The sequence below is a fragment of the Pieris rapae genome, chromosome 20 (assembly GCF_905147795.1).
Source record: "Pieris rapae chromosome 20, ilPieRapa1.1, whole genome shotgun sequence".
Classification (NCBI taxonomy): domain Eukaryota; kingdom Metazoa; phylum Arthropoda; class Insecta; order Lepidoptera; family Pieridae; genus Pieris; species Pieris rapae.
Genome location: NC_059528.1, coordinates 6,993,984 through 7,017,369, shown reverse-complemented (window position 1 = coordinate 7,017,369; position 23,386 = coordinate 6,993,984). Strand labels below are relative to the sequence as shown.

Genomic DNA, 23,386 nt, shown 5'->3' with positions numbered 1-23,386 from the left:
AAGGGTGCTTTTCCCGTAGCGCCGGAGCTGCCAAAAACCTATTATTATCTAATTTTCGGTTAGGTAAGGTTAGATTTATTTTGGTTGTTTTTATTTTTTTTTTTAAATAGCTGTTTCCGGCGAGTGAAAGTGGAGGTGATAACTATACCCTCCTCCCCCACCCTTCCTACAATCCCCAATTCGGGCGACGTTCTAAATCGCTACCGTAACTAATTCAGTAGTTTTTATAAGTATGATTCGGTATATTATTACGTATTAGTTATCAGTATTAGATTTGTATAACTTCCGCAAAAGCAACAATTAATGCAAATATGTGGGAAATATCAAAATGATGCTACTGAACACTAGATGTCGTTGTTCAGAGTACAGAACTACATTTGAAAAATATCTGTGGTATTTTCTACATAATTCTTTATCTATGTTTTAAATTTTTCATAAGTAAGTAATTTTAACTTATATTGTCATTAGAATAATTATAAAATAATATATAAAAATAAATACTATTTTCACAAACCTAGCTATTAATAGATATTTAAAATTTATAATAATAAAATGGCAACACAAAATACATGACTGAAGATTTGAAGGAATTTGAAGAAATAGAAAGAAGTCGCTAATTTATGCCAGACGGCGTCTTTATTTTCAGATGCAATCGTTTATGTTGTTTAAGTTAAGGTGGTAATTGTGAAAGGTTACGTGTCGCCCTTGGATTTATTAACATTTTAAAGCTTATAGTTCGTACGGTAAGGGAACGTGTAATAAATTTGTATTTATCTTTTGAAAAGCTATACTAATTATTTCCTATGAAATCAGAAATGCATTTCTATTAGTGACGTAGAAATACTGCACCGATTATCATGTACATTTTATGATTCCGTTGAATATGTAATGTATTAAATAACATCTGTATTTGTGCACGGCCCAACAGTCGTTAAAACTTAAAGCGAAAGTTATTTTTAGTTATAACAATTTCTAATTTTGCAGTAATTTAGAAAATACGAAATCAATATGGGGGACCAACAATTTTTCCTAAAATGGAACGATTTCCAAACAAATATGGTGACATCGTTTAGGCATTTACGAGACGAGAAAAGCTTTACTGATGTAAGTCCACTTTTTATTTACCTTGACTTAGATTAACTCTTAAAATTATTAATAGAATGCACACAATGTTATTTTACTTTCATTGTTGTCCTAGCATTAAAATGCACACAACATAGCTGGTATTCAGTCATATCAAGGCCTCTGCCTCAAAGTAATTATTATTTACCATGCAGTTAATATTGCAGGGTAAACAAAATACAAATAAAAAATAGTTGAATATTTTGCAATTTGTAATGAATTACTTTCAATTCCTTGTAACTTTAATTCCTGTAATCAGTTATGTGTGAAATTACTATGTATTTCAAACCCTTTTTCTCTGATTTCTCAGATTCAGTTTCTGGGAATTCATACTCATTTTGTTTGCAATTAAAACACATTTATTTTACAATTAGAGTTTTAACATGAAGACATTTTATATGGTTTAGTAGAAAGTAATTACTGATAAAATCAAATCTTAAGTTTAATCTATTTATTATCTCTAAGTAGAAATTGTTCAAATGTATTACAATTTATCTAAGATTTCATCTTCATACAGAAAAAACCTTTAGTGATGAGTAAATTTACAATATGAATATTATGAATATTGTGTTTGATTTATATGACATATATTTCTAAATTACTTAATGATATCTCAATGCTATCAGGCCAGCAGGTTAATCTTTTTTTGGAGTAATTTTTGTATTATCAGGTATGTGTAAAATTAAATAAGCTAAGCTTCTGACTCCTCTGATCTTCATGCGACAAATCAGGTAGTTCATAAATTTAAAGAAATGTATATTGCACATAAAAATATTTTTTAGGTAACACTAGCTTGCGAGGGACAAACATGCAAAGCCCACAAAATGGTCCTGTCTGCGTGTAGTCCATATTTTAAAAGTTTATTAGAGGTGAGCATTATTATATTGTTAAGATTATATATGGCTTTATATATATGTTATTAATGAGATAGGTAAATAGACTATAGTGAAGAAGTAAGTATTTTTGGATAGGTTAATTAAACTAGAAACTTTTAATGTACTTATTAATAATTCCTAGATATATTTAATTTGATTTTGAAGACAGAAGAACATATGTTTTCCCGAACAAGTTGTGCCTGAACTATGCGTCTGTTTTCATATCAAGGGAATTTATTACAGTCAAAGCATTTTTTGTTTTGAATAAATGAATAGTTTCATGAAGTATACCAATAACAAAGGATATGCATTTGTTATCATTACAGATATGTTAAACAGATGTTTTTGTTTTTTAAATTTACTGTCTGAATTTAAATGTATTTACTGTATTGATTACATACTTAGAATAATTATGCAATGTGGCCATGAGGAAATATTTGCTACTTTAATGTTTATCAAAATTCCTTATGAGTTTTTCCAGCACATATTTTAAATATAACATTCTAGTAGTCGATACAGTAGTTTAAATTGTTTTCTCAACTAATTCTTTATGGTAGAAAAATTTTCTCAAAATTAACAAGAATTTAATGAAAGTAATTCATACTAATAATGAAAATTCAATGTTATGTATTTAATATATATGTATGGACTCTAATATTTTTTTATGTAAAAGGCTAATGAGCAGTAAACTCTCTGATGTTAATTGATCCCGCTACCCATGGACACTAATAATACGTTGCTAATAGACTCGCAAGTGCATTGCCGGCCTTTTTCAAAATTCGTTCTTGAAGTACCCTAAGTCGAATTGTGTCCACGAGTGGTGGTGGGCGTCAGAATGTTATGTATATATACGATGACGATACTTTATTATTTTAATTATGTACCCGCAGTTTCGCCTGATTGTTACATAGGTAATAAGCACAATTTTTCAATTCAAACCACCGATTCGTAAGATTGTATCATATTTTGTTAATGTAAGATTTAAGGTTGGCAGTCATTAAAAATAAAATACGTTTATTTTGGAACATAAGATCATAAAGGTATCACTTATTCCACGTCATTTAAATTCGAACCTGTAGGCATCCTACTCATCGCCAGAAGACAATGGGTGCGGGTCGAGAGAAAAAGCCGGCGTATAAAACTCTCGGTACTCTTTTAAAAAAGCAAATCAACAAACAATACCTATTTTAAAACAAATTGGAAGTAGCCTGCCCAGCACTAGTCCCAGACCCTTTTATCAACAAGATAAACTTTATAGTAAGCCTTTTTACACAGCTTTTCCTTAATACATTTCTTAGATTTATTAAAAGGTAGAGATAAAAGAGCCTCTGGGATTTTATTAAAGAAGAGTATCCCTTATCCCAATTTTTTTTATAAATTAGTTTTTACTAAACTTTTTAACAAATATCACTATAATATAAATAAATTCAGTTTTTAATAATTAAATTTGTACAAAAATACTTATATTTGCCTATAACATAGATTTGCATTGCGTAAGTTTAGTTCATGTTTAAATAAAATTGTTTCTCTGAAGCTGGAACAACTGATATTGGTTTAAAAAATATCTAACACTAGCGACCCGTCCCGGCTTCTCATGGGTGGACATTTTTGAAACATTTGTTTAAATATTGATATGATCTTTAATATTACTTAATGATAATGTAACATTCCAATGGTGAAATATTATAGCATTAAAAGTACAGTACTTTTTGAGCCAATGACAAACATACTGAACGTACTAAATCTTTTCTCTTTATAATTTTTTTATTAATATTATAACAAAATCTAATTTGGCTCATCTGAGAGTTATTAATTGTGACACTTCAATATACATATAATACCTTTTTGGATATTATCAAATATATTATACATATGGCTGATATTCTTTTGTATAGTTGGCCTATTGTTCGCGCAAAAGGGCGCTCCGCAACCTACAAGTGGATGCGTTGTTAGACAAAGTTAAAATATCCTAACATTTCCAGGAAAATCCCTCGAAGCATCCAATAATAATATTGAAGGATGTGTCGTATCTCCACCTCCAAGCTATACTAGAGTTTATGTATGCGGGTGAGGTCAATGTCTCGCAGGAACAGTTGCCCGCCTTCCTTAAGACAGCCGCGAGGCTGAAGGTAAGATCTGTGAACTGATATTTATTTAAATATAAACACATAAAGTTCAATAAATAATGAAAAATATGTCTTGAAAAATTTTTTTATCAAATGTGTTAATTATACTTAAATTACGTAATAATAAAGTGTTTATTCATTTTAAGTACATTAGTATTCCTATGTGTAAGATTTGGAAACCCTTTTAAGTATAAAACAACTGTGTCAGGGTTCTCAGCTATTCCATAGCAAGCTTAATTCTAAATTCCTTTAAATAATGACATTCTATTAACTTATTTTATTTATTTTTCAACTGTTATCAACATGCATGAGTGAGTGATTCAGTGAGTGAATAAATAAAGTGTTTAATTACATACTAGAAACAGCTCTACCACTGCATAGGGTATGCTCATTAGCCAGTCGTATTTTTATATTGTAGACAGACATACGTATATATATAGGCGCTGCAAACTTTTTATGTTCTGACGTGACTTCAGAGTTCTGTATCTGTTTCATCAGGTCATTTGTCAATGTAATAAGCAAGTGGCCGTCGTAAGTACTACGTAAGCAGTATAGTTTGATTTTAATTAAATAATTATTTACTTTTTACACATATTACCCACACAGTCTATGATTGAAAACGAAATGAATTTTCCAAAATTAACATGTATATGTACTATCGAGAACTTTTCTTACTTTTCCTGACAACAGGGGGGGGGGTGAATTGCAGTAAATCTGCTTACGTACTACTTCAACGCCCACCAAGTTGGTGATTAGCCTCTTGTGCCTGTCACATGCCGTCGATTTTTTGGTCTCCTGTGATGAGAATCTCACGCTTGAAGCCACACTTCTTACACATATATTATATTTTGATCAAAAACAGTCTAGGAGGACGATATCCTCCATTGGACTTATCTTTAACCGTTTTTTACGTATATTTTTTGTAATTTATAAAATTTTGTTTAGTAACTCTTTTTTTTAAATAAGTTAATGTTTTATACAGATTACTAACTGTTTACTTTTCATACTGTTCAATAGCCCAATACTGTACACATTCGTACTGTATGTGTGTACTGAGACACAGAGAGTACATGGAAGCCCATTCCGACTGACACTTTACAAAACAAAAATTTAAGTGCAGTATTGATGTAGTGCTGTTTTCATATTGTTTTTGTGGACATCCGGGTTCGAACCTACGACCTTATCGATGAGAGTTGCTCGCTAAAGCCATTAGAAACTTTGGTAATAATGTTAAATGAAATTCATTACAGGTTAAAGGTTTAGCAGAACCGCCTCCACAGATGCCCACCATCAAGCGGGAAGGCTAACACACACATATAAACACAAATCTGTGCGTGGACACTTGCTAATTTCTTGACCACATAAATTGTACTGTGTTCAATCAGATATATATATAACCGTAAAACCGTTTATAAAACATTTCTATATTCGAAGTGTTGTGTGTGAAGAATTCATGGATTTTAGATAATTAAATGTTTATTTTCTACTTAAGACATACATATATTTTTATAGAATTGTGTCAAAAGCAAAACTTAGCAAGTGTCCATACCTGTTGCACCAATATTCCCCAGGCTAGCAATAAAGCTGTGAGAATGTTTATATAGAAAAGTTATTTTTGCACAGATTACTGTGAATATGTAATTAAATCGGTGGTGCCTGATGGTATAGAACATTGTCCTGTCCTTCATAAAAATAGATATTTGAAATCCAGTCACAAACGCCAAGGAAATTGTTATGTTTGAGAACCGTAAAATATGTTTTTTCTGAACAAGTTTGGTCTTGTAAAACGTTACAGACATCTAAAAGGTTTACCATTTACAAAACATACCATACCATCTCGCATCGCCATAGCAATAAGGCATTTTTAATTTGGTCGAATTATTTCTTTTTGTGAATAAGGTGTCTCGAATTATTTTCCATCAATGCTAACTTAAATATAAAAATATTTTCGTAAATATTACCGTTTTTGTATTCAGTGATTGGTAAAGTCTGTGGGCAAGTGTCAAATCTCTAGTTTTCACTCCGGGCCTATCAATTGTCAACGTCAATGTCAAATATTGACAGTTCATTGGTATTAACAATGAATTTAGACAAGTACAAATGTTTTTGGTGGTATACATTCTTGTAAACCAAAAACTATAGAAATTGCACCATATTTCAATTTCAAAAATCAATTTTTCCGATATAATTCAGGAATTGAAAATAGAGAAATAAATCTAGTAATATGGTTTTTTTTAAACCACAAACACTTGCCTAGAGCTTTTAATGTTAGCCGAAGCCTTAGAATGAGTTACCCGCAACCAAAGTGTAGAATATTCACATCGTGAGGCGCGCTGACACTGTACCGATGGTTGCCTTAATTTGGTGGAATCCACTCTTCTGGTTTAATATATGGCGCAGTCATTGTCATTTCGAATGTATTTTTTTTAATATGGCTTTTATTTGTGCCATCTGGGCACAAGGTACTTCGTCAGTTTTCGAATGTAGCTATATTCTATAGACATCAGACAGAACAGACAAAACGTCATTTTCAATTGACACTATTTGTATCGAATTTGACATTTACAGATCTTATGTAAGCAAATTTTTTTCAAATAGCGGTTATGATTGATTTTGAACTTCATGTGATGATTTTATAATTCGAATCACAAGACACAAAAATCCCTTTTCTCTTCGAATTTTTTTATACAAATAAAATCTAGGATTTAACCGTTTTCATTAAACCAGAAAAGTGTACACCGAGCCTTAATTCTGCTTTAGAATAAGTGTTGTCAACAACATGCATAATAATGGCGTAAGCAATTTAGTAACAATTAAGTCAGATTTAAACGAATCCCTTTCTAAATCTAAAATTCAGAGACAAGTTTCGGAGTGGAGTCTGACATCTGTCAGATTTTGACAACTCGTCTTCTAACTTGTCTGTGCATTTTGGTAATTTATTTAAGATTAAGTCAATCGGGATATTATTTTCTCAGGCATAGTTAGTGTTTGCAAATTGTTAATTTAAATAATAAGAGGCTGTTGAATACAACCAGAACTTTGCGTTCTAACCCGTCTGAACACTAGTTTTGGCCGAAATTTATAAAGCGCTAGAAATAAGCTTATTTTTTTGCTCAAAGTAATCCCAGGAAGTCAAATATTTATAGTAATTTAACATCCAGACTTACCATTACCACCTTAAGACTAGCTTAAAGGCATATCTGAGCTCCGACTCACAGAATTTATTCATAGTGGTTTTGGGCTAAGAATTACCTGGACGCGTGCTAGGGTAGAGCAAATTAATACGTAGTATTGATATCACTAATTAAATTTGAAAGATCAGTACGCTTTATTAATTTCAGCCTGACTCTAACAGTAGCTAACATTGACTTTTCATGCTATTATGCACAATAGTATGTACTCGACATATCATATTGGTTTTTAAATAAATTAAGTTTAATTCATACATAAATTTTTCTGTATTATCTGTACGAATTTACAATCGCTTGATCGATTTGTTTCTTCGTACGTATTGTTTGACAGTTGTCTATCGTTCTTGATAGAATATGTAATATTAACTACGTCTTTACTATAAGTTTTTATTTTTATACTTCTCGTCATTGCGATGAACTTTATTTTTACTTAGTACAAATCGTGTCCATAGAGTGCAATGTCTTACGGACTCGGATTCTAAAACGTCACATCGAAATGTCGTCTCGCGAGGTGTCAAAATGACAGATGACATTCAATGTGTATTTACGTTTCAGAATGGCGGTCGTTTTCTCGTGTATCCCCGGTTCCAATATAAAGTCTTGAGTTACTGGAATCGGTAATAACGATTTCTTACCACTATAGTATATTATTGCTTTTATTTCATTCCCTTGCCCTTGTTAAAATAGTTGTTGTATAAATGTATAACTGTAATTTAGACAGAGTATGAAAGCGATAAATGAACACGTCGAATAGTTGTAATGAAAGATTTGTAATTTTAGATTATAATAAAAAGAAAATAATGTTTGTTTTGATTTATTTCCTGATTCTGAGAACTACAAACACATAGTATTGTCTTTTATTAACATAACTTTTACACATTTAAAGAAAAACACTTTTTAACGGATTATTATTATTATTATTGTATTTAAACTTATAATTATAAGTTTAAATACAATAATACATAACTATAATCCGTTAAAAAGTGTTTTTCTTTAAACTACAAACACAAAGCAAAATAGATAACAAATAAAAAATAATTGCGTCGTGCCGGCTATTTTAATAATTTATTGAAATGTCTTAATAAAACAATGTATAGTAGTATCTACCAAATACAGTTCTAGGCTTAAAAGTCATACAAACTTAGGAACAACTGATATGATTGGTTTGGTCACCTGTACTGATAATATACCTACATCTTATAAGATACCTAGCAATCAGAACCGTTCGATTATTGTCTTTAATACAATGGAAAAGTTTTAATTACAAGGACTTAAAATAAATATATTTTACACACATCAAAATTATTTATTGTAGAATAAATAAATGAAAGTACCAAGAAATTGACAATGTCAATTGTCTGACATTTCAAAATGGCGACCGTAGACTAACTTCAGCTGCCGACGAAGAAAAGTAAGTGGAATTATACCATCTATTTATAGGTGTCCCAAAGGTGCCAGCAATCCAGTCATTATTATTAATTATTGAGATATTTATGTTACAGGTGGCAAACGGGCAGGAGGTTCACCTGATGTTAAGTGACACCGCCGCCCATGGACACTCGCACTGCCAGAAGGCTCGCTAGCTCGCTGCCTGCATTTTAAGAATTCGTACGCTCTTTACTTGAAGGTCCCTAAATCGAATTGGTTCGGTACGCTACATTTGTATATAGAACGACTTTATAAAGAGATCTAATATGACACATGACATCTTTTTTACCTTTTCAGGTAAAGTTACCAGTATGTTCTGTTATAGAAAAAACACATTTTTGACGTGACAATGACGAACAAATCGATAAATGCCGACTACGCACGCAAAAGCATGATTAATTGTCCTGTTACGCGGAAATTGTTTGGGATATTTTTTAAAAAGATTTAATGATTTCGATATAGATATATTATAATTTACAAAGGAAATAGCACGAAATAGGACAACTTAAGAATACGTCTACTCGAATGACAGTTAGGAGAACGACTGACTTGATGGGAATGCATTGAAGGTTGTTGATGCATGGGAAGAAATGATGACAAGGATATAACATAGGATATGTCAGCCATATAGGATGCATCGAGCAGTTGTAACAGTACGCTTGCGCCGCATCTATCTCTCTTCCACTCAATTGGCCTATGCGTCTCACTCCTTGTATCTATATGCGGAATCACTCCTTTGTATCCATAGAAAATCGTGATAATTGAATAAAAATGATTCAATTTTACAAATAAAATTATACAATCATTTCATCAATGTTCTGTTATGACGTAAACCGACTTTGCAGACGACCATTTTATGTTGGTTTTACCAATATAACATTTTATTGTTATTCGGGGAATACATTAAAACACAAAACTTGTAACATATATTTATTGAATATAGCCACAAAAAATATTCGAATAACAAAATAAATATTTTAAGAAAATGGAAATAATAGGAATGATAGATAAATGCTAATACGTACATTTTACGTATCACTTTTAATATTTACAAATTATTAATATTATTAATAATCTGATACATGCAATTTACATACTTTTGAAGTTACATAATAAAGCGACGTACTCTTGCCAGTTCTTCTTCTCATGCCTTTTATAAGGAAATGGCTCGTAAGTGGTATTACTATATCTGAATAAATGATATGTTTTCTATGAAAGTACACAATTTACAAAAATTGTATAATATACTATCTCATAATTTAATTTCGGTAGAAATTATTTTTCCAAACTACCCTCATTTATTCTTCTTCGCCTTTACATACATTTTAAAATAGACATTACACATAAAATTCTATATTTATATAGATTAAAAAAATTAAGATATATTAGATTACATCATCTAGCTATTAATTAAAATAAATACATAATATACAGTTTGAGAACTACCCTCAAAACTAAATGCAATTTTATGGGATGTATATTAATGACATTAAATGTTAATTAAGGTTTATAGTACGTTATCAATAAGTAGTAGTCGTTACGATATTACTCCTTTATCATAATTAAATATGGCAACTTATAGGAACGATAAGTCAATATAATCTTTGAATTATAATTAAATAAATGCAAAATAAATACATTCCATGAATCTTTGGATATCTTTGGTCATAAATAAAATATTTTCTAAAATATATAATTTATACTCTCGCTCTATACGTCAGAATTAATTAAAATACTAGCATGTCCTTAAAACTAGATTCGAGGTGGGTCATATTTCAGAATACGGGCCTATAAATTTATAAATAATTGTTTCTGTTTAGAATTCTATACAAGACAACTAGGTTTTTATATGAGTGAGCGAGACTGCAATATTATTCGATTATATGAAAATAGCTATACTAACCGTTATACTAAATCAATTTCAGACATAGAGAATACACTGAAATTAAAAAAAATGTGTGTCTCTTTCTTGCTTTGTTTGAAAGAAAGAGACGGGGCTATATAGAAACTGAGCAAAGACAAACAGAACTTTAGTTTGATGGGTTCTATATTCAAAATATGAGTCGACATTCAACGATGTAATTGTAGATTTTGGAATAAAAAATTTCCCGCGAAAACGCTCGATGACGTCGTCACTGTTGGCAATGTTTGTCAAATGTCAACCATTTTTACTTGCGTTACATACGGTGCACAATACACTTACTTTACCAACGTTAATACAATTTAATTGTATTCAATGTTTTCATGGTATTCAGGTAAATAAGTAATAAAAATATACGTACGTTCAACGTTGTAAATAGTTCATAGAAACATATACTTTGTAATACATATACACAAAAAGAACTTGTTGGCTACGGCACTATAAAGCGACTAAAAAGCATATTTTATAAGGATTTCATTTGAATTTGGAATGTGCATAGTGTGAGTTTTTTTTTAATCAAATCAAATTGTATGAAATTACTGGCTGGGAATAATTAATCTGTGAACTAAATTAAAAGTAGTTCCTGTCTAAAGCATTCTTTTTTTAAATCAAAATTTAAACCAAAACATTATTTTAAATAAAATTATGTCTACCTTAAGTAGTGATAATGGTATAAATAAATTCTACTTTATTATACTTACTTATTTTTTTCATATTGATAAAAAGTAGTTTAGAAAGCGATACTATTTTAAACGAGTACTTTGAATCTACTTAAAAATAATGTTCTGCCCCTTGGGCTAAGAATCCACTATGACCTAGTCTATTCTCTATGTCTGCATTGATTTAACATTTATACCCTTGAGGGTTACGACTCTGCCAATTCCACGTATCCCTACACATATCATCTACTGTCTTTGTCGCACTCCAGCCCAAAAGGCTTCGTGCGAGCGAGACATCCGCGTAGTTCGCAGCTATATCCCCAGCACGACGATTGACGATTTTATACGGAATTTTGCGACCGGACGCCGCTTCAAAAGCGGAAATCATTTGGAGGACAGAATATCCGGTTCCGGTACCTGGAAAAGTTGTCAAAAACACTTTATTGCACAGGAAATATTGTCCTTAATAGGATATTATCACTCGTGCCAGCGACAAACAAATCTTTTCTTAAAAATCGACTCGCTAACTTAAAAATCATTATATAACTGCATTTGGAGGTAATTATTGTTTTGATGTGTTAGCAATGGCCATAGCCACTTTAATCATTATCTATAATTAATAATAATTTGGCGATTCTTAAATTTAACATAAATTAAATTTTCATTCTTAGGGATGCCAATTAAAAGATATAACTCGGCATCCCATATTTTTTTTTAATAAAAACTTACCTAAATTAACAGCTCGAAATCCGCTGAAGCCATTCTGCTGGAACAGCTGCATAGCCTTGACATGGCCAACAGCCAAATCCTGCACATGAATATAATCTCGAACCCCGGACCCATCCACGGTGGGATAGTCATCACCAAACACCATCAATTCGGATAGACGACCCACAGCAACCTGGAAAAATACGTACAAATTTTACCTTTTTGGAAGTCGGTTAAAACATTTTATTCGAAGTTTAAAAAAAAGTTTTTTTATTTTTTTTAAATTGTTTGAAATTTTAACTTTCCTCCAGATTTTAGTTTGAAGGCAAAATAAATAATTTCGCTTCCAACTAATGAAGAACTTATCAAAATTAACTAGGCACTTTTCACCTCATCAAAGTAATTATTACCTGTGATATAAAAGGCATCAAATTGTTAGGTATACCCGCGGGATCTTCACCAATCCGACCACTGGGATGTGCTCCAACTGGATTGAAATATCTGAGCGATATTATTTGCCATTTCTATAAGAGATAAACAAAATAAAAAGAAATTCAAATGAGAATGTGGGTAGTAGCAAATTATTTTAGTTATTCCTATAAGTACAAATGATGATTCTACCTGATTTTTTAAAACTTTATAATCATTGATAACATTTTTATTTCTACTAAAATTGTGGATTTTAAGGAAAAATATTATCATTCTTAAGAATTTTTAGAACATAATATTTTCTTATGAACCTAAATAATATAATGGAGAGTAGAGGAGGACCTACTGCAGCTGAAGAATTTACTTCAAAATCTGTACTGAAGACAGAAATCGTTTTTGTTCCCCGGGGCAAGTAATATTCTCTTTATAGTTAGTAGTCTACAAACCTGATCACTATTACATAGATCCTTCATAATCTCCTCACAGAAATATTTGGTCCTTCCGTACGGACTGGATATAACTTGTCCGGTTGGGTGAGACTCATCCAAGGGCAACTTCTGCGGTTCACCATATACCGTACACGATGAACTGTATATCAGTTTATATACGTTATATTTACGCATAACCTGAAAATAAAATATTTTATTAGGGTTTATTGGATTGGTAAGTATGGTCTAGTATTCATATAGTGTAATACTCTTCTTTAATAAAATCCCAGAGGCTCTTTTATCTCTGCCTTTTATTAAATTTAAGAAATGTATTAAAGAAAAGCTGTGTAAAAAGGCTTACTATTAAGTTAGTGTAATTGTTGCGATTCAGGGAAACCATTAGATGAACCAATTTGCCATATACCAGACTCCTAATCATGCTGTGTTTTATGTTTGTCACAAATATTTTGTCTGTATAAAATAAGGTACCTACTAATAGGACGTATATAACATACGTTTATGTAACTTTAGTCTATAAGAGAAATGTATTATAATTATTAAGTTGTATAATACACGTACATCGAATCTTTCGTTTGAGTTCAATAAACATAGTAAGAGCACGAAATAAATAAATACTTTGAAGAAATTTACTCAGAAATAACAGCACTGCAAAAGGTTTTATCCCAATTACTTAATAAAGACACATTATTAAACAAAAAACATGGTAAATTTTATTTACCTTTCCGCCATATTGCTATTATATACTGTATTGACCATCTTTGTGATAGTCTCGTCACTCTAGTGACTAGCACTATAATAAATGTATAAAATATACTAAAATATATACAACTAGAAATCGTCTTTTTTCTTACCTCTATCAAGGTACAAGTACCACTAATATTAGCTTTGTAGTATTCGAGTGGTTTGTTCACAGATTCGCCGACCGCTTTCAACGCTGCGAAGTGAATTACACACTCGATTTTGTGCTGAAATGAGAAAAAATATTAGTTTTCGCACATTATGCAAGAAAATCAAAAACAAAGGCATTAGGAACACGACGAAGAATTACAAATACTATTTGGACATCGACAGTTGAGAACTGGACCAAATCTATAAGTTAATATGTACTCAAAAACTGGAAAAGAAACATAGGCGGCAGAGATGGGAAGATTAAATCAAACGACTTGCAAGTTTGACAAGAGTGGGGCAGAGTAAAGGCAGTATGGACCCCGGCTGGCCCATGAATATTGTAAATAATAATATGACCGATGATGGAAAAAAGCCCCTGGCAGGGGAATAGATCGAAAAAATAAAAAAGGGCAGAATAGAAGGGCATGGAGAAAGTTTTTGGCGGGATCGGCAAATGAACATTTAGTTGTTTTTTGACCGATTGTGCGTTAAAGGAACTTGTTTCTGAACTACTTTTGTTTTATTAATAAAGTTGAGAACTTAGCTCAACATTTTCAATACGATTTTTTTATTACAATTATATTCTATCAGCGTTATTTATATTAGTTATTATTCATGTTTAGATACGTATAATGAATGAATAAATAATAAACATTGCTTATAAATATAAAATTACATGAAAATTCTGGTATAAAATCTTGGACATGAGGTCAATGACCTTTTTCGGTAATTTGACTAAGATTTTTTTTCTTAATATTATATAGCAGACCTGGGAAGTACTGTACACGATTGGAATACAAAAAATATTTTCTCAATTCTCCAATCCGCTTACACAAATTTTTCATCATTATTCCAGTCGTTTTATAACGCATAGAAAATTTATATGTATACATTTAAATTGAGTGATCTTTTAGTTTCTGTTTTACTATGATTTAAAAACTAGAGTTTTCAATACCAACATTTTCAAAAACTTTGGCGAGCGCTTTCTCGTCACTTAAATCTATCGGGTAGAAATGTAATGTTCTTCCTGTCATCTCTTCAATCCTGCGAAGTGCGACTGGTTTCTTGTCACTGTCATGTCTGTAAAGAGATTCTATATTAAAATAGGATTTTAATACAGCTCAAATGACCTCGGTGTTTATTTACGTAAAAGACAGTCATGTCATTGCTTTGAAATATAAAATACAACATCGTGATACATAATTATTTATACCGTTTGTCTTAACAATAAGGATATTTATGATTTTTATGTTTTTGGATTTGTCGTCAATATTAATTAAATATCAAAACAAAAACTATAATTAAAAACACCGGCCGTTAAAAATATAACAAATTGAATCTGACAGCTAACGCAATGTTGTCTTTGTAGTCTAAAATCCGGGATTAGAAAATAATACCCTCATCTGTTATTTACATAAAACATTTTTTTATAAGCTGATTTCAATATCATGAACTTATAAAAACAACCTCTGCCATCATAAGCCTGCTGCAATTAAGTTGTTATTTAAACCAACAAAATTGTATATTGTATACCTCACTGTAGTAGGCACCCATCTCTAGGATTGCTTAACTTGACTTACCTGCTTCCAGGTGAGAAAAGGTAAATAAATGTAGCTTATTTCCCTCACATGTTAATTAAAAAATCTAAGTATGATAATAAACGGCGTAACTTACTACATGTCACAAACATGAGAAAGTAAAAATTAAAAATAAATTAGTTGTTAATTAATTAATTACTATTAATTGCAGCAGGCTTTATCATAAGCCTAAGCAGAGGTTGTTTTTTTAAGTTCATGATATTGAAATCAGCTTATAAAATATTGTTTCATCTAAATAACAGATGAGGGTATATTTTTCTAATACCGGATCTTAGACTATTGGTTTGTTTTGAAAGCTGTCACTTGTAATTGAATAAGTAATAATTTTGAAATTTATAATCGTATGCTCTTTTATTGACTGATAGGTGTAACAAGTTCCGCCAGGTCAGTTGTAATAGATAAATATACATAAACATTTACTAGCAATCTGTCTAAAAATTTGCAGTTTAATTAAAATATACAGTAAATATTTATATAAATGTGTGTCCATGGGCGGGCGGTATACTTGATATCAGGTACGCCTTCTGCCCGTTTGTCTCATGTTACAGAACCATGTACGTAAACATTAACCCAGGCGCTACAATCTTTTAGGGTTGGGCCTCAGATTTCTCCACCAACTTCGAGATTTATTATCCATAACAGTAGGTGATCAGGCCTGACCCGCGCCAATATGGGTCTAAGGCATGCCGGATTCCTCACGATATTCTCCTTCGCCGTACGACCTCAGTTCGAAACACACTTACCGATAACTATTGCATAGATTATCCACCACGACGATTTCATCAATATCCTCCTTCTCCAACAGCGTGACCACGGTGTGTGAGCCAACGTAGCCAGCCCCGCCCGTCACTAGAATCGCTGGCATTTTACTGAAACGAGAATTCATACATAAAAAGACAATCGTACAAAACCATAGATAACAATGTATAAATTTAATCCTATGTCATTGTCGCTTCGAAATTATTTAGTAACTATATAAAATTTTCAGGTAGGCATTAATTATTCAAAAGTAACGCCAATTTGCGATTGTTAATGTTACGTTGTATGTTATTCAAATTGCAGACTTAATGATGCATATATAATTCAAAATTCACGCGTACCTACTCCTCCCTTAAAGGCCGGCAAAAAAAATGTATGAGATATGAATGTTTTTATGTATCTATCTCTATATCTTTGTGATGAACTCACAAAATAAATAAATAAATTTTTGCCAAAAAATTTAAGTTTATAATTAACAAAAAAATAGGGGTTAGTCGTAGAGGAGTGAAAAATTCAGGGTCATATGAAATTTTTTATTCTAAGTCATAAGTCATAAGAGAATATTAAAAAATCTTGCAAAAAAGTTAAAATGTTTAATTAACAGTTGACAATTAAGGGTTGCATGTATTTTTGTATAGTGTATCTTAAAAAAATAAAAACGGAAATTTTTGTCTAAAAAATAAATAAAAAAAGATTAGGTTTGGACCACCCTTAACATTTACGGGAATGAAAAATAGATGTTGTCCGATTCTCAGGCATACCCAATATGCACACAAAATTTCATGGGAATCGGTCAAGTTGTTTCGGAGTAGTTTAACTACAAACACCGCGACACGAGAATTATATATATGTATATATATGTAAGATCAACCTTCTCATTTAAAAACTAAGGATTAAATTAAATTGGACACGCGATTAAATACCAATTTATTACAAATAATTTAGTATTTCGTAATTTATTTGTTGTAATTGATAAAAACAGTAATTGATAAATTTATGTGAGTTACAACGACTTATATGTTATCTATCATGAAGTATTATAAGCATTGGTATGTGCTTGCGTTGCACTTGAAAACACAACATTTACGAATTGGCAATTATTTTATATTAATCATCAATATTGAAACTTGATATGTTTTATGTACACTGATTAAACAAATGTTAATAAACTTTAAAAACTTTGTGAATAAATGTCTGAATGAAATATCTATAACTAAAAAGTGTTTGTAAAATATTTTGCTAGGCGCAATTCTCGGATACGGCTGGACTAATTAGGGTAATTTAATTTTGTATTTTTTATAGAGGAAAATATAGAAACGGGCCGACCCCGCAAACTTCGTTTTTCCTCGAGTAATTTAACTTAGCCTACCTTTTTAGAACATTCCAACATGAAACCACAGAGTTCAAGTCATAAGTTTTTAAAGAACAAATAAAAAATAGGGGTTGATCCTGGACGGGTGAAAATTAAAGGTTATATGTATTTTTGTATACTAAAAAAGTAAAAACAAAAAACCGTCTAGAAAATAAAAATTTAGGGGTGGACGGACCCACCCTTAACATTTTGTGAAAAATATCTGTTATCCGATTCGCAAACCTAACCGATATGCACACAAAATTTCACGAAAACAGTCGAGCCATTTCGGGGGAGTTTCATTACGAACACCGTGACACGAGATTGTCATATTATATTAGATAGAAAATGTAATACTGACGATTTTATTCAGCGAAAAGTCTCTATGCAGTAACATCGCAAAATGTTGCATATATTTATATGTAGCTACTAAAAAGCATGTATGTAGCTATTAAAAAGGTAGGCTAAGCATTGAGGCGAAACAAATTTCGCGAGGACGAATTTATATTAAAAAGAATCTATAAAATATTAACAAGAACAACTAATAAAGTAACTAGAGAGAAAAAAATGCTAATTTTAAGAAGAACATGATCATTGAAATGATTCGTTCAGGTTACACAGTTCTAATTACATATTAAAACTAAGCATCAATCAAGTTCAGCAATCTCTGAAAGGAGTAAATATTGTTACAAAGGTCGAGTTACGTTATCAAAATCCGTTTTAAAAACGGACCGTAAAAAAGTCGATAAAAACTTTTTTCTAACTTATGAATCGATGTTTTTTTTGTGATTGTTTGCCTAGTGTTTGGTCATTAAGGCCCTGTTTCACAATGTATGGATAAAGTACCAAATAGCTATGCAACACATAAATTATTCGAAGTTCCGAATAAGATACTTCGCGACAGTCGTGAAACGAAACAAAAAACACCAATTTATCCTACCAATAATAATTAATAGCTTATTTGGAACTTATACGGACATTGTGAAACAGACCCTAAAAATTGAATTTTATTTTCCTTATGTACCAATGTCGACGGTGTTGGCCCGTCCGACATCATTTCGTCTTTTGTTTTCATTATAATTTCATATCCCAGTGTTTCTACTATAACTATTATTGTAATATAAAATAGTATAATATAAAAAAGAACTATGTAGTAATACGACTAGTATACGTCTTTTGACCTTACTAGATCGGCAATGCTATCAACGCTTGTCCGGGCTCGGTGAACACGAGTAGTGTCTAATTAAGCTAGACATTATTTTTATTTAAGCTTCATAATATGTCGTGAAGTAACCATACGTTGTTTATCGAGAACCAAGGCGTAGTTTCTTTCATCAATAGCGCTATCGTGAGTTAGTCATAAAACATCTGCGCTCAACACTTGTATAGCGTCACACCCAAAATAAAAGAAATATTGTTCACTTAAAAATTTATAGCAGTGATGCCAACTAGGGGGCTTTTTCCCAAATTTAGAGGGAATCAAGGGGGTACTTTTGTTCAAGAAAATAAGTTTTTTCTTAAAAAAAACGATACTATACAATATGTGAAACCTAGAAAGTAACCAAACTAAACCAAATGTAAACTTAAAAAAAGCTTGGCTATAACTGAAATATCAAAGGGGTCGTTCAAGTATTATGTAAGCAGATTTACTTTAATTTATCCCCTCCCCCTCCTCTTGTCAGCACAAGTAAGCAAAGCTCTCAAAAATAAACATATTAATTTTTTTTGTAGGAATCCTCCAAAAAGTGTGGTGTAATATTTAATCTAATAGTTAAAAAGTAAATAATTACTGTTGACCTAATCACCTAAAAATAATTGATTTTCTTTCCCCACCCGAGGCTCACTAGATCGAAGGGTGCGCCTTATAGAGCTTTCTGAACGATCCCAAAGCTATAATACGCCAAGATCGAAATAATAGCTGTTTTATACTACCCAGTAGTATGTATGTATTTTTCACACAAATTTGAAATTACCTCTTAAACCGAGTGTACAATTTTAAATGATATTTAGGGATATTTTATGTTGGATACATCATACATGGCAGTTGGCATCACTCATCTAAAGAAATTAAGAGCGGACATATTATTCGTTGTATTATGTTAGCCAAAAAATAACATACATTAACGAACCTTTTTATTTTTATTTTAACTGACAAAAGTTGCATTATGAGTGCCCATATTATATTGTATAATTTTGTTAATATGTTAGTAGGTGCGTACAGCTTTAGTCTGGTATTCCTCATAATTTCCTGCCTTTTTTTATTGCGTGAATTTTTAGGTTTCTTGATGATTCAGAGTCACACTGTATGACAATATTGTGTTTGTAAATAAATAAATGTATTATGTTTATTAAACCAAAATGTATGTGACAGAGAAACACAACACAACTTCTACGTCCACCGAAGCATCGACATTCAACAAAAAACTTTTATATTTTTCAATATGTACTTTAAAACTAGCTACCTACTTGATTTAATTAAGTACCTACTAATTTTTTAATATTCCATTTATTTTTAAACTTAAAAGGCACGACAAGGTTAAGATAAGACAACACGGCTATCATAATTCTTGCAAAAACGTTATTTGTAATTTACGAATGTCAAAAATGCATTGAATCTAACGACTTGTTCTGAGAACTAGGTTTTTCATTCTCTAGGAACTTGAACAAACGTTTATTTTCAATTAATACCTTGATATCCATATTGATAAAAGATTAAACGATTTATACACATTATAAATATTAATCCTGCGAGTTATAAAAATTCAAGATATTCGTGATTCCACGACATACGGGAATGATTACTGATAAATTTTGTTTCTGAATTATTCCGTCTTACGCCGATTGTTAATTAGGGTGATAGTTACAAACGTTAGCTCTACTGCAATAAGATATAAATTTAGATAAAGGTTTGTCTTATTTTGGGGACATACCACATAGCATAAACTGCAAGTGTTGAATATATATCTCCTCATCTCACCACATAGTTGAGGCTTACAACTCATCAGTATAAAGAAAAACTATGCAGTGAATGCTCAACCATCTTTGACTTGCACGGCTAATAAGGGTCCTACCTGATAAAGGCCCCCTAAGCCTCTTATTTATTTTAAGTTTCAAGAGCTGTCAAAACATGTTTTCTAAGACAGCGCTCAAGACGAGATTGTGACTTGAGAATTAGATTATGAACCCTTATGAATACAGACTTGTTTAAAAAGGATATTGTTTATCTATTATTATGAATAACGTTTGTAAAAAAAACTATTCGTTAGAAACTCTTTAATCACGAGGGTAATGAATATGCTATGAATAACAGAGGAAAATCTTATATATAGTTTGACAATTAGTATTTAACACTGTAATACGATATGTTTATTTTTAAAACACCGCTAACCTTGAATTACAAATTACAATGTATAATAAAATAAACATATTTCATCAGTGTCGAGTTTCTTGCTTTGACGTTATGCGTACGTAGCTTGATCTGAAGATTTTTTTTCAAGACAATATACTGAAGTAACCGAAATGATTAGATTCTCGTACCTATTTAGACTCAGTATTATTATAATATATTTGTGGTTATGGGTTATAACTGATATCTTAAATATGTATATAAAAAAGTCCAAGCATATATTGGAAATAATAACCCGTTTATCTCATCTTACCGCTGCGTTATAGTATTCTACGTCAATTGATATTGTAATGGCCTTCAAAAACGGATCGGCTAAATAAGTATTAAATTTTTTGCTATAGCGGGTCATAAAACATAGAGATAACCTTATGCTATAGACTCAATTTCATAAACAATCAATTTAAAAATTTAAATATGGAATTACGAAATGATAATTTCTCACTGAAAAATATAAGCTGCAGACAACAGACACTTTCCACAAAAAAAAATAATAATAGAGGAATAAAATACTAACTTTTTACTAACCACAGAATGACAAGCGACAGCGGCGACGTACGTCGTGTAACTGATATCGCCTTATCCCATTAATAGCCTAATAATTTGTAGATTATTGTTATCAAGTTGTTGAGTATTGTTTCAAGCAATACAAGATAACATTTTCCTATCTATCCTATACATCGTAACTAGCATCTGACATTGTATGCATGGAATTCGGCTCTCTGATCAGTATTTCTAATGAAGTCACTTTATTTTCAATGCAATTGTATAGTTACAAAAGTTTATTTAATATATAAATATTGATTAATAATATATTCTCCTATTTATGATGACTTTAAATACATATTTACAAATGAGAGAAACCTCATAAGTGTGAGTTAGTCAGATGTTTGTTTCCATACAAAGCCATAGTGACTCATGTCGGTCAGGTTTTCTTGCAATGTGTATTTTTATTTTTACATACAAATCCTAAAGATTTGCTAGGCTTACATGTCAGAATCATAGGTAAAAATAATATTCATTGTCAGGAAAATAACATTGGCTGCCATACAAAACAAATATACACAATTTAATTGATCAAGTGTATGTCGATAATCTTTACAATGTAATCTTGTAGTCTAGATAAATTTATATCATGGTAGTATAATCCTATTTAGTAATCTGATTGAGTTGATATAGAAGAGTAAATTATTACGATTATATTAAAAATTCCAGTAAATAAATAATATTTACTTTGTAAAATTCACATACTGACTTTAACAATCTAGATTCTATTTCAAGAATACTAATATTTTTTTATGTGGGAAAATGAAGTTTTAAACTTTTAACTTTTTTAAATGAATTCATAAAGTCAAAGTCAAAATTTATTTATTCATACAGGTTACATAATGTACACTTATGAACGTCAAAAAAAAGAAATATTAAATGAATCTAATTTTACATTTACTGCCAGTTCTCAAATCAATATCTACATATACCTGCATTATGTAGAAAGAAAATCTCTCTCTAAAAATTTATAGAGAAAAATATACAAACATCAATATATTTAAAATCAGAATGAGGTATAAAACATAATGTTACATGAAAGTGCTCTAAGTGGTTTTTATAACAAATAAGTCAGTTCAGTACAGCTTGGAGGAACTATAAAATAAGTAAAGGAATGTTAAGAAATATTTTACCAATAAAATAATGTAACCAAATAGATAAATTCTGACTCAAGATTCTAATAGCCCTATAGTACATTGATAAAATAATTGTATATTAAAATTACTTACGCAATGATAATGAACTCATCTATATATAATTTCTGCTTTTTTTAACTATTTAAGGGCATAAATATTGGATATGTATAAATAACCGCGGAAAGATACAAGAATATAATATCACAAACTAATAAAAGACGGATTTTCACAATAGAAAATCATGTTAGCTAATACAACATTCTTAGATTTATTTTTAAATTAATTATATTATTTATTTACCGGTGGCGCGGTTTGTGTATTCTTTGACAAACTACAAACTACAAAACAAAAAGATCGAGATAATAACCTCTACAGTCTATGCTCATCATAGAGTAATGTCAATGCCAAGAAGTAATATAGTTAATAATGCAAATTTTTAATATTTTCCCAGCATTGGCAATGATAATTATTTGGCAATTATCATTAAGCATACTTGCATAAGTGCTTATGAAATAATTTAGCCAGGATAAATAAAGACTAGTCGACTGCTACTGTAAATATAAATTTCCTTGCTTCTTAAATACAATAGTGGTCAGAACAAGTGAATAACCATTCTACAGAAAGTTTTGCACATTGAATCAGGATATACGCCAAGCCGAGCAATCAATGGTGGTCCAAGGCACAACTGACTTGAAGTTTGTCTAGTCCATTGAAATGTTACATTTGCTGAACATTTGATAGAGGACGCAATTTTATTTATGGAACATGTAGGAGGGTCAATACAAGCTTTACCTCTC

General features: G+C 30.8%; 2 protein-coding genes across 5 annotated transcripts; one reads left to right on the top strand and one right to left on the bottom strand.

Annotated features, from left to right (window-relative positions):
• Positions 1 to 571: 571 nt before the first annotated feature.
• On the top strand, positions 572 to 8,119 carry LOC110995948 (longitudinals lacking protein-like). Its single transcript, XM_022263396.2, has 5 exons — positions 572 to 743; positions 985 to 1,104; positions 1,905 to 1,991; positions 3,980 to 4,126; positions 5,374 to 8,119. The coding sequence occupies exons 2-5, from the start codon at positions 1,009 to 1,011 to the stop codon at positions 5,428 to 5,430; spliced, it is 387 nt and encodes a 128-aa protein (XP_022119088.2). The 5' UTR covers positions 572 to 743; positions 985 to 1,008; the 3' UTR covers positions 5,431 to 8,119.
• A 2,604-nt stretch (positions 8,120 to 10,723) lies between these two features.
• LOC110995956 (UDP-glucose 4-epimerase) lies at positions 10,724 to 22,924 on the bottom strand. 4 transcript variants are annotated; one of them, XM_045632631.1, is made up of 8 exons: positions 22,890 to 22,924; positions 16,138 to 16,263; positions 14,756 to 14,876; positions 13,760 to 13,873; positions 12,906 to 13,085; positions 12,441 to 12,554; positions 12,052 to 12,223; positions 10,724 to 11,739 (listed from the first exon to the last, which is right to left on the bottom strand). In XM_045632631.1, exons 2-8 carry the CDS (start codon positions 16,257 to 16,259, stop codon positions 11,507 to 11,509), a joined length of 1,056 nt encoding a protein of 351 aa, XP_045488587.1. In that variant the 5' UTR covers positions 16,260 to 16,263; positions 22,890 to 22,924; the 3' UTR covers positions 10,724 to 11,506. The 4 variants fall into 4 exon arrangements, with proteins under 4 accessions (XP_045488587.1, XP_045488588.1, XP_022119102.2 ...); XM_045632632.1 differs by lacking the exon at positions 22,890 to 22,924 and adding an exon at positions 22,683 to 22,701; XM_022263410.2 differs by lacking the exon at positions 22,890 to 22,924 and adding an exon at positions 21,425 to 21,520.
• Positions 22,925 to 23,386: the final 462 nt, after the last annotated feature.

Coding starts and splice junctions, on each gene's coding strand:
- LOC110995956 (XM_022263409.2), bottom strand. CDS start 16,280: ATGAATTCTCGTTTCAGTAAAATGCCAGCGATTCTAGTGACGGGCGGG. Junction 13,086..13,759: donor GTACTTGTACCTTGATAGAG/GTAAGAAAAAAG, acceptor TTTTATTTTCAG/GTTATGCGTAAATATAACGT. Junction 12,555..12,905: donor ATCTATGTAATAGTGATCAG/GTTTGTAGACTA, acceptor TATCTCTTATAG/AAATGGCAAATAATATCGCT.
- LOC110995948 (XM_022263396.2), top strand. CDS start 1,009: ATGGGGGACCAACAATTTTTCCTAAAATGGAACGATTTCCAAACAAAT. Junction 1,105..1,904: donor ACGAGAAAAGCTTTACTGAT/GTAAGTCCACTT, acceptor AATATTTTTTAG/GTAACACTAGCTTGCGAGGG. Junction 4,127..5,373: donor AGACAGCCGCGAGGCTGAAG/GTAAGATCTGTG, acceptor AATTCATTACAG/GTTAAAGGTTTAGCAGAACC.